Consider the following 12,521-nt stretch of genomic DNA (forward strand, 5'->3'; position numbering starts at 1 on the left):
TTAGCAATGTTTTCTTGATCTGGGTGTTGGTTACACGAGTGTGTCCACTGTGAACATTCATCAAGCTGTACACTCATGATTTATGCACTATTTTGTATCGGTTCTTAAAAATAAGTTTATATTTACAAAATTTAAAGAGACACAATTTTTATTCCCTAAATGTCACTTTGAAATGTCTTCAGCATCTCTACTGAGATTCTAGAAAGAGAAATGGCTAGGAACTAAAAGAGCTGCTTCTAAATGAACACTCAAAAAAGAAACTAAAAAAATACATAAGCCTAAATAGAAGCTTCAAATGATAATAAGGTATCATTAAAGATCCAGCCATTTCAACATGTTTGCATATTGTATTCGGTTAAGTTTATCCAAATAATAACTTTTTACAATCTTTATTGTTTATTTTGTATACAAAATTGTCCCAAGAACTTAACTGCAAAAAATGTCTTAAAGAGTCTCAGGAATCGTTAATTTCACTTTCATAAATTACTCATTATGAGGTGTTTCTTCCAAGAATGTCTTTCAAAACCAACAGAAGAAATTGACTTTTGGAAGCAGAAGGCCAGAATAATAATACAAATGTCTAATCAGGTACAATGAAGTTACCACCACACAGGTACATTTTTATTTACCAAGTCTTCATCTTGCTGCATTCAGGTTTCACAAATAAGTACTTTTCTTGTCCTGTACATGTTATTACTACTCTTCTCAAAGGCCTTCAAACATGTAGATTAAAAAGTCAAAAGTTGTACATGATCTGAAAATTATAATTGTAATTCATCATGTACTAAAGTGAACTTGAAATAACCCTAGGAAAAATACACAGATAATCTTTCAAAGGGTCTACAAAACCTGAAAATACTACTTATATAAGGATCTTTTAACTTGGAAATGTTGTTTTGCTTTTTTGTGTTTTTTGGACAATGTTATGTTGTGACACTTTTCCTGAAGATCATGTAAAACAAAGTGAAATGCATTTGAGGAGAAAGAGAACAAAACAAACTTTAAGTATAACAGCTTAAATATCACAGGATTTATTTCACTGTCATATTGAGCTAGAAAACATGTATTTTTAACTATTAAAACTAGGTATGAGAATCTCCTAGCCCAAAGTTCCTAACCTGATGCTTACGTCAGAGTCAAATTTAAGATCATATATTCTTCTATAAAACACCACTGGAATCAAGTACACTGTATGCTAGATCAAGAAAGGCTGAGAGGGTAAGAAAGATATTCTCAGTCTCAATGTTCCTTTATGGGGAAAAAAAGGACTAAGGCCGAGTACCCTTGTCCATTATTTTTCTCTCGTTTTCATATATGGTAATCCTAGCCACATGTGGCTATGGAGCATTTGAAATGTGACTGGTGGAACTAAGGAACTGAATTTAATTTTAAATAATTGAAACAGCCATATGTAGCTTGTGGGTACCATATTGGATAGCATAGGTTATCTATGACTCCCTTTTAATAAAAAGGAGGCAACTGGGAAAGAATTACAACGTTTCATATAATTGAAAAATTAAAATGAGGCTACAATGCCAAAGTGGTTAGAGACTTAGCTGTTCCTTAAGGAACTAGCCAGTAGTCCAGACAGAATAATCAAGTCCAACTCCTGAGGTCTGAAAGAGGCAAAGAAAAAAAATTCAAAACCATATTCATAGAGAGCACTGAAATATTCCCAAACTATCTTTTTCCTCAAAGCAGTAAATTTTTTTTTTGGTGGGGGGCAGAGGGAGGATTGTAGTAAGGTTTCCTAAGAAAACCCAGTTTTAGCAATTGAGAATTGCTGTATTATTATGCAATATCTAATCAATTATCTATTAATTGTGCCTGTTCTCATGTTCTATGAGCAGCAACAGAAGCTCCAATATTATCAGAGGTCAGCATACGAACTACTACTATAAACCCAAATACCTAGAATGCTTTTGGTTAAGGACAAAGACACTATTATGTTACCACATCCTTAATAAATAACACAAAATTTGGTAAATTTGGTGCTTTTTCATTTTCCCCTTGTATAATTGATTATAAAAGCAATTTGTGCTAATGTTGGAGGTTGGTCATTCACATAACTTATGACCTGATTAATGGCTTTTTACACATAAGTAGTCAATACTCAAGAAATCGTTTATTTTGTGGATGAGCTTTTGGTGAATTGAAAGCAAAAACAATGTTCAAAAATGACAAATCAATCAACATTTAAAATACAGAACAACTTTGGATTTAGACTTCCAACCAAACGACAGATTTATAGGTCAGGTACAGACCGCATACCAGCAATCTATCACAGGGCCAAGATTCCCACTTCATAAAAGGATAATCAAAGCCAATTCAATTATTTAATATACTTATTTCTATTTTCTAGAAGGCTATAGAATAAAAGAGGGAATAAGGATGCACTAAACAAGAATGCATTTTAATGTCAGAAAATTTTAACTGGGTATTTTTATCAATAACTTATTGACAAATATGAAAAGGAAAATGACAATTTTTATTCTAAAACATACACTTCACTAAATATTAAAATCTAATACTATATACACATTTGCTCAACTGATACGTTTATTAAGTAAGAAAAATTATGAGATGATACATCAAACAATATATTCATAACCAGGAGATTCAGGGCGTGTTTAGAAGCATTTGTTTTTGTATGACTTCATTAGATGAAAAGAGAACTAAGGAACCCACTACTTTTGGCATTTCTTAAAATAAACATGCATACACGCACATTATGGTACTTACTGGCATGTGTTTTTTCCACTTAGACTCAATTAAAACTTACCTGTTTTGTTGACTTTTTTGTGCCATTAAATATCTTCCAAGCTAGTCCATTGCCACCACTGGCAATGTGTCGACCAACATCGAATTCTCTAGTGACAGGATTTCCCATTACAGCACTAGTGACGTCAGCTGTCACTTTTGTAACAGTATTCTTCAACTTACTAAGCATGGACTCCATGGCTGCAATATTGGCTACAGTTACCTAGAAACAGAGGGATAGGGGAGCTGTGATCACTTGTTTTAACTTGTTGAAGCACTTAACATTCATGATTTAGTCCGAAAAGCTTAGTATACCCAAACAATGAGCAAAACAGTCCTATAGATCAAAGCTACATGTTGGTTTGGTCTTTAGAGAACCCAATATAACTTGGATGCAAATATAAGTATAGGAACCAAACTGCTCCCTTCAACTTCAATTGTCACAGACCAGGAAGAGAGAAAGATATATTCACATTTGACACTGACATGAATGTTCTTCAACTATAAGAGTATAACTTGGACCCTTTAAGACTTACAGTGGTGTAAAGAGTCTGAATCTTCCTTCACACTAAAAACAACCATATAAAAATGGTTGAAAGGAGTTAATGTTATACTAAGCAATAAATTTGTATTTTATAAAAGTTCTGTTCATTAAAATAACTGCTGAACTATGAAATCATTTGAAAATATTTTCTAAAAGAAAAGAACTGATGACAGAAGGATAATAAAACATGCACAAACAATAGGTCACAAAATACTTTTAAAATTTTACACACTTCTGGCCATAATCAAAGAACAAAGACTGAATGTACCCTCTCATTTTGAACAACTACAAAATGGACAAAACACATATAGGAAACATTTCATACACTGAGCAGGCAGCACAGCTATATGATCCCAGTGAGAAAGCAAATTAAGGTGAACCCTAGGACTGCCCCAGCTTTCTGCCAAGAGGCACAATGCAAATTACAGAGCAGAGAGCAGAATTCCAAGCAGCAGTCCAGCTGAGTTAAAAAGTTGAGGAAGCAAACTGAATTCAAGTATGCTGAGGTGGCTGGGAGGATAGAATTTCAAAGGTAAGGGGAAAATTTTTTTAGAGAGAGAGAGAGAAACTCTGCTGAAACAGAGCTCCAGAAAATTGCATAGGGGTCCCCTTGATGCTTTATTGAATACTAAGATGCACGTGCATGGTGTGAAACAGCACCAGGTCAGGCAAGGACCAACTACAAAGCTGTGAGCTGAATAGCTCCAGAGTTTGCGCAGGGCTGCAAATCATTTAATTTCTCACCAGCTAGAAAGAGTCCTCATTGATCATTCCAGGCAATCAGTAGAAATCCTGGGACCATGCCTTCCTAGTAGGACAGACTGTTCTTAGATTAAAAGCTGCTGGAAACCAGCCCTAACAAACTAAAAGCAACCCTCAAATGATCAAACTAATCACAAATTATTTATCTACCTACCAGAACAAAACCCAATACTCATGAAAGACAAAATTTTCAGATACTAAACAATATAATATTTACAATGTTCAACATGCACTCAATAATCAGATACACCAAGAAGCTAGAAAATGGGATCATAATCAAGACCAAAATCAGTCAAAAGAAACAGACTCCAAAACGAGAGATTATAGAATTAACGAAGGCATTAAAAAGCTATCATGTGCAAGTACTTAAAGAAAAGCATTAACATAATGAAAGAAAATTGAATATTAAAAAAACCCAGGCCAGCCAAGTGGCTCAGGTGGTTGGAGTGCCGTGCTCCTAACGCCGAGGTTGCTGGTTCGATTCCCACATGGGTCAGTGAGCTGCGCCCTCTACAGCTAAGATTGAGAACAACAGCTCTCTCTGGAGCTGAGCTGCTGTGAGCAGCTGGAGGTCGGCGTGAGTAGCCATAGGCAGCTGTGGGCCGCCGCTGGCTGCCGCAGGTTGCTGTGTGTTGCCGCGGGCTACTCTGTGCCGCTCCTGCAGCCAGCGTGAGTGGCCGCGACCAGCAAGAGCTGCCCTGAGCTGCTGTGAGCAGCCGATCCACCACCGGCAACAGACTGCCTCAGCTGGAGGGGGGGTGGGCACAAGGCTCGTAACACCAGCATGGGCCAGGGAGCTGTGTCCTACACAACTAGATTGAGAAACTACGGCTTGAACTGGAGTGAGTGAGTGTGTGTGTTTGTCTGTGTGTGTGTGGTCGGGGGGAGGCGGAAGAAGGGGGGGAAAAACCCAAATGAAAGTTCTAGAGATGAAAAAAGAAAATCTCAAATAAAAAATTCAGATGATGTAATTAATCAATTACAGTGTAAGAAACAGAGAGTAGAGAAACCTATAGAGTAAAAGGCTGAAAAAAAAAATGAACAAAGTCTCAATGACAATATCACGGTCTAACATATATAACTAGGTCCCAAAATTAAGAGGGAAAAGGAAGAAATATTTGAAAAAACAATGGCTAAAATTTTTCCAAATTCAGCGAAAACTATACAAAACACGAAGAAATTCAATGAACCATAGCAGGATACACACAAAGAACACCATACTTAGATCTGTCATATCAAATAGCTAAAAATCAGTGATTAAGAGAAAATCTTAAAAGTAGCTAGAGAAAACAGGCAAATTATATAGAGAGGAACAAAGATAAGAATTTCCCAAGGCTTCTCCTCAGAAACTGTGCAAGCAAGAAAACAACTGAATGAGTCCTAAAAGAAATTACTGACCTAGAATTCTGTAAGTCCTGGGGGAAAATACTTCCAAAAATAAATGTGAAATACAGCCTTTTTTAGAATAACAAAATCTGAGAGAATCTGTTGCCAACTGATTGGTACTATATTAAAGGAAGTCCTTTAAACAGAAGGAAAAAAGATAACCGGATGGAAATCTCAATCTACAAAAGGAATGAAGGACACTGGAAATAAAAATTATGTGGGTATATAAAAAACACTTCTCATGCTGCCTTTAAAAGATAGCAGATCATTTAAAGTAAAATTAACAAAAGTGTAATGTGTTTAAGTAAAAAAATGACAAAACAAACCAAGGACAGGAGAGGAGACATGAAAGTTTATTTCTGAAATATTCTTATGTGAGGTAGCATAACATCATTTGAAGGTAGACTGCAGCAAGTTAAAGACTTATTATAAGCCCTAGAGTAATAACTAAAATAATAAAGATATAGCTAAAAAGCCAAAAGTGGAAATAAAATGGAATCCTAAAGTAAACCAAATACAAAAAGAAGTAAGAAAAGAGGAAGAAAGGCACAAAGAACCAATGTGACAAATAGAAAACAAATATCAAGATAGTAGATTTAAAATCTAACCATTTAAATAATTGCATTAAGTGTAAATGATTTTAAATTCCAATTAAAAGGCAGAGACTGTCAAACTAGATAAAAAAGCAAGACCTAACTATCTGCTGCTTACAAGAAACCTACTGTAAAACCACTTTATAAAATGATTTAAAAGTTAAAGAATGTGAAAATATACCAAGATGGAGTGGCTGGTATATTAATAACAGAATAGGCTTGAAGACAAAGAGGGGGATTTCATAACGATAAACTGGTTAATTCATCAAGAAGACATAACAAACCTAACTGTGTACACACTCGGTAAGAGAGCTTCAAAATAAATAAAGCAAAAACTGATAGAACTGAAAGAAGAAATAGACAAATCCACAATTAAAGTTGAGACTACAAGGGTCCTCTCTCAGTAACAGAAGGATATATATAGATCAAGGTAGACAAAAAATCAGTAAGGACATAGAAGACCTGAACAACACTATCAAACAATCTGACTTAAAACACGCAACAGAATATTTTGTTTTCACGTATACATGGAACATTCCCTAAGATAGACTATATACTGGGCCATAAAATACATCTCCACATGTTTAAAACTATTGAAATATATGTTCTTTTACCACAATTAAATTAAACTAGAAATCAGTAATCAATAAATATCTAGGAAAAAAATGGAAATACTTGAAAATTTAATAACATTTCTAAATAACCCACAGGCTAAAAAAGAAATCACAGTGAAAATTTTTAAATATTTTGAAGAGAATGAACATAAAAAATCTGTGGGATGTAAGTAAAGCAGTGCTTGGTGGGCAATTTATAGCTTTAAATATTTATATTGGGGGGGAGTCCAAAATCAATCGTTTAAGCTTCCACTTTATGAAGCTGGGGGGAAAAAAGAGAAAAAAATTAAACTCAAAATATGTAGAAAGAAGGAAGAGAAGAAATCAATGAAACAGACTAAATTTAATGTAATTTAATACTCTGATAGAGAAGTAAAAAAGAAAAAAAACAATCAATAAAGCCCAAATCTGTTTTTTTAAAAAGATAAACCTCTAACTACATTAAGAAAATCTTAAAAAAGAAGACACACATGAGGTTCTGGTCAAGATGGCGGAGTAGAAACAAGCCCAGGATGTTTCGCAAGACCAGAAGGTGAACCAGCTGAAACTGCCTGAACCGGCTGGAGCAACCTGAAAGACCCTCCAGTGACCTCCTCATGAACTTTCCTAATTATGCCTCATTGTAATACTAAAATCTCCACCCAGGAGTGGATCATCATTTTTGAACATGGGATATATGTATAGCCATGTGTCCTGACTGCGTGTGCTGAAATGTTGCTGCCTATACCTGCAATGATGAAGCCTACCTTGATAAACATGCATGATTTCCCCTAATAAAGATGGATTAGGTGCTTAAAAAAGAAGATACAAATGACTAATATCAGAAATAGAGGAAATCCTATAGATTCTAATTCTATATAAATCTTACAGATTCTAAATAAATAAGATATTATATAATGATCTTATTTATCCCAATTAATTCAACAACTTGGATGAAATAGTAAATTCCTTGAAAGCAACAACTACCAAAATTGACTCAAGAAGAAATAATAATGCTATATAAAATAAAGTCAACTCATAACTACAATCCTTACCCCAAAGAAAACTCCAGGCCCAGATGGTATCACTATTGAATTCTATCAAACATTTAAAGAAAAAATACCAGGTCCATGCAAACTCTTCCAGAAAACAGAATAGGATAGAGCATGGCCCGTTTCATGTTACAGAGTCAGTATTGCCCTGATTCCAACACTGAATACTGACATAACAAGAAAACTGAACACCGATATCCCTTATCAACATGGAAAAATCCTTAACAAAATATTAGCACATCAAATTCAACAAATCCAACCCCACAAACAAATGGGATTTATCTCAGGAACGCAAGGTTGATTTAACACTCAAAAATCAATCCATGTAATTCATCATATTAACTGAATAATAGGGAAAAGAAATCATCTTAGTAAAGGCAATAAAAATTTTCGACAGAATTCAATACCCATTCATGATAAAAACTATCAGCAAACTAGGAACAGAAAGGAACTTCCTTAATCTGATCAATGGCATCTTTGAATACCTACAGCAAGTATTACATTTAAGATAAAAGATTGATCGTTTTCTCCCTAAGTTTGGGAACAAAGTAAGGATATCTACTTTTACCACTTTGATTCAATATTCTAATGGATGGCCTAGCCAAAGCAATAAAGAGAACAAAATAAAAGGCATTCAGATTGGGAAGGAAGAAGCAAATCTCTTTATTCCTAAATGACATGATCATGTACATAGAAGGTCAGAAGAAATCTAAAAAGTTCCTAGAACTAATATGTGCGTTTAGCATGGTGGCAGAATACAAGAACAGTACATTCAAAAAAGACTATTTTCTACGTACTAGAAACAGACAACTGAACATTGAAATTTCAAAAATACCATTTTAAGGTTATGAAATACCTATGGATAAATTTAAAAAGATATGCAAGACTTGTACAATAAAAACAACAAAAAATTGCTGACAAAATTGAAGACAAATAAATGAAAAGATTGTGTTCATGAACTGGAGGACTCAATACTGTTAATATGTCAATTCTCTCCATCGACGTATAAACTCAAGGCAATCCAACCAGAATACCAGGGGCTTTTGTAGAAATTGACAAACTGACCCTAAAATGTTACTCTAAGAAGGGGTCCACAGGCTTCACTAGATTGTCAGACGGGTCCATGGTACAAAAAGAGTTTGTTTAAACAAACTTCAAATCTTCAACTACTCTTTCCTAAAACTGATTCACCTGAGAAAACTCTGTGTTCTGCAAGTTCTCCTGAATCAACTCTTTCTTCACAATTTTCTCCCACTTTACCAAAGAAAAGTATTTTTCTCAGCCATCCCAGTTTATTATAGGGCATTTACTTGAGTATAAAAAACTTTGGGGGACAGGGAGAAGGCAATTCGAGAATGCATTAATCCTAAGAGCAAGTCCCTATGAGTAAAGCAAATCAAATTTGGTAAGAAATACTGAAGGAGGTTATGCTTTACTTCTTCCAGGCTGGATATTAACAGCAAAACCTCATGCCTTATTTATATCACAGAATTATAATTAAGAAACAAGATGATTGTCAAAGGAATGTACAGGAACAAATTTATTTTAATTAAGAAGCAAAAACTTCAAGGTTTATGAAAGTAAAACAATCACAATATAGAAACCAAATCGTTTGTAACTATCTAAATTCTTGACAAAAAAAATATTTCAGATGCCATCAACTGAAAAGCTTGCAAAGGAGTACACTGTTTTCCAAAATTATTTAGAGAACACACAAGCAAAAATATTTGGAAAGCCACTGAACTAAGGTAGCATTAGTTTGTATCCTGTTTTCTCTGTTAATTACATTATATTTATGTAAATATAACCTACTTTCTTCTATTAAAGATTTGAACTATCTGTAAATAGAAACAGATGCACTTTCCCTTTTTAATTTAATGCTGTATTTCTGTAAGCAGTTAGAATATGTTGCTATTGGCATTATGAAAACATTTATTGCTAGGCCAAGTTCTCTACGAACATCTGCTGTGGATTTTGATGGGAAAGTGAAGAGACACAAAAATATTACTTAAAACCTACATATGCATTCTTCTAACTCTGCCTGAGTAGACACATATTACATACACTTGTTAGGAATACAGATGTAAATGGAAACATTTCTAGTCTTTAGGAACTCAGTCCAGTAACAGACTCAGACATACAAAGATTTATAGCAATTTACTAGAGGTATGAGTGTACCATGCTATGGGAACACAAAAATGGGCTCAAAAATGAAATGTTTTTCAGATAGAAAAAAAATGGGAAGCAGCTTTCCAGAAAGGATTACTATGTGCCAAGACATGAAGGGGAGGAAGACTCTGATGTGATTTGAAAACCATAAATAGTTCAGTATGAAAATAGAGAATATTTTCAGAGTTAAGATTCAAATTTGAGATGCCTATCCATCATCCAAAGAGTAAACATTAGTGTACACAAGGTAGGAACAAATGTGGAAATTCATCTGGTGAATTATTTAATATTTACTGAGTACCCACTGCCGTGTTTCCCCGAAAATAAGACCTAACCAGAAAATATGCCCTAGCATGATTTTTCAGGATGACATCCCCTGAACATAAGCCTTAATGCGTCTTTTGGAGCAAAACTTAATATTAAGACCCAGTCTTATTTTTGGGGAAACACGGTAGTTACCTGACACCATATGAGAAACGGGGGGGGCGGGGGAGGGAAGCAGCATTAGCCCACAATGTATCAGCCTACAGTGATAAAATGCTATAGAATATACACACAGAGTGTTACAGGAGAAAGAGGAGGAGGAATAGATGGAACAAAGTTTCCCCAAAACAGGAATGCTAAAGATGTCTTTAAAGGTAGGAATAAACTAGACAGTGAATAGGAACAGTGTAGGAGTAATAACAAAGCAGTTCAGATTAAAGCTGGAGTGTAAGAAAGAAGACAAGAGACAGAAAAGACAGAGCACTGGTATTAAGTAGTAAGAAATCAAGCTATGATAAGACACTGAAGGGTTTCAGGCATGAGTAAGATCATCAACCACTCCACTAAACAGAGTGAATGATATACTCGTACTAGGGATGAAAATAAGGCACACAGCAAGACTGAAGAGAACATCAATATGTAGTTCAGGGAAGATATATATATATGTGTGTGTGTATATATATATATATGAATATATATATACACACACATATATATATATAGTGCATGTGCGTGTGTGTCTGTGTGAGTGCACGCAATTTAGAGTGTATACAAAGCAGAGGACAAAGGAAAGAACACTTGGAAATAGGGAGATGACAGGGAAGAGATGGTGGGTGGAGGGGGTATTTCAAAGGTGCTAGTTAAATGGATGTTTATTTTATAATTACATATCCGACTTCATTATGCACTTTTATGTTTAAAATTTTAAACAAATTTTAAAAGAGGGAAATGTTGCTGAATTAATAGCAGTAAATAAGAAAGGAAAAATTAAGAAACAAGTATGAGTTAGAAGGAAGGGAGCTTAGTGACTAATTAGCTAAAGGAAGGAGACAAAACTGCAAAAGCCAATAACGTCAATTTCAGATTCTAGGCGGAGGATAAAAACCATTTACCAAGGCAGGTAGGTCTTAGAAAACACAATTATTTGTTTTGTGGGAGGAAGAACTCAATGTTGGATTTGAGTTGCTTCAATGATATGCAGGCCAAAAACTTAGAAAACATGTCTCGATTGAAGATCAAAATTTGGGCACCATGATTTTAAGCAGTACAGTAGTTAAAAAAGACTGTGGGCTTGAAAAAGGTGACCTAAGGAGACCCAAGAAGAATATCGCGAAAGTAACAGAAGGCTAATGAATGAGCTTGTAAAATAAAACCTGAACTTGATGAGATTTTGAATTACTAGCAACAGCTTTGACATGTAAGAAATTCACTTATAGAGCCCCAATATCTTTTCTGAATATGATAGTTTTCAAATTTTCACTTGATTAATAATAAAGAAATAAGCCTATTTTTTCCAGACAGTTACAAATGACAGAAATATTTATTTACATAAGCCATTTCCCCTTGTACACAATTTTGTATTCACTTGAAATTCAATCACCTCCGCCTCCTAAATCTCAGCCAAAATAAGATTTGTGACAGCATCAGTATGCTCCCAAGATTGTATCGTCCTACCGTGTTTCCCCCCAAATAAAACCTAGCCGGACAATCAGCTCTAATGCGTCTTTTGGAGCAAAAATTAATATAAGACGGGGTCTTATTTTACTACAGGATATCATCTGGCTCAGACATCACTCGGCTTTTAGTAGAACCAGTAGGTGAATCTACTGTAATACTAGATTTTACGTGCACCTGGCAGAAGGTGGGCTGAGTTCTTACAGTACCTGATGACAGTAGCTGAAAGGTATTGGCAATTCTTTCAGTTCTGCCTACTCATAAACTCTAGACACAGCAAGAATATAGTAGAAAAAATTATATTTATGCCAAAAAAAAAACCTCCCTGAATGCTCAAGTAAAACAAGTGCAAAGAGTCCCTTAATTTGCTAAGAATTAAATACTAAAAAGTAGAATTAGCTTGCATTTTTATTGAAAACACTGAAATGCAAATAAAAAGGTACTGTAATTACATCTGACCGTGAAATTACATTTAGTAACTCTTAGTCTCATGGCAACTAGCAGAGACTAGACTTTCAATAAGCACAAAACAATTCACATTGACTACAAAGAATAATAATACAAATAAATACAAAAGAACTCAAAAATAGTTTGTTTTATTCCTTAGAAGCACAAGGGCCTGAGATTTCTTTCCACGTAAATGCCTGAAAATAAAAGAATACCCCTTATATAGTCATTTAAATAGTTAAGTATTCATAAAATGAAATTTTGTTAATTTGAAATA

General features: G+C 34.6%; 1 protein-coding gene across 7 annotated transcripts in view; it reads right to left on the reverse strand.

The window, feature by feature from the left end:
- Positions 1 to 12,521, reverse strand: part of SCYL2 (SCY1 like pseudokinase 2) — a 55,788-nt gene that overhangs the window by 39,568 nt on the left and 3,699 nt on the right. For 5 of the 7 annotated variants that reach the window (XM_033116543.1, XM_033116538.1, XM_033116544.1 and 2 more), the window contains exon 2: positions 2,783 to 2,983. In XM_033116543.1, the coding sequence (XP_032972434.1) occupies positions 2,783 to 2,959 (177 nt within the window). In that variant the 5' untranslated portion in view covers positions 2,960 to 2,983. Of the gene's footprint in view, positions 1 to 2,782; positions 2,984 to 4,048; positions 4,113 to 12,521 lie in introns of all 7 variants that reach the window. The other 2 variants (XM_033116541.1, XM_033116540.1) reach the window with 1 other exon arrangement.

The sequence above is a fragment of the Rhinolophus ferrumequinum genome, chromosome 10, assembly GCF_004115265.2.
Source record: "Rhinolophus ferrumequinum isolate MPI-CBG mRhiFer1 chromosome 10, mRhiFer1_v1.p, whole genome shotgun sequence".
Lineage (NCBI taxonomy): Eukaryota > Metazoa > Chordata > Mammalia > Chiroptera > Rhinolophidae > Rhinolophus > Rhinolophus ferrumequinum.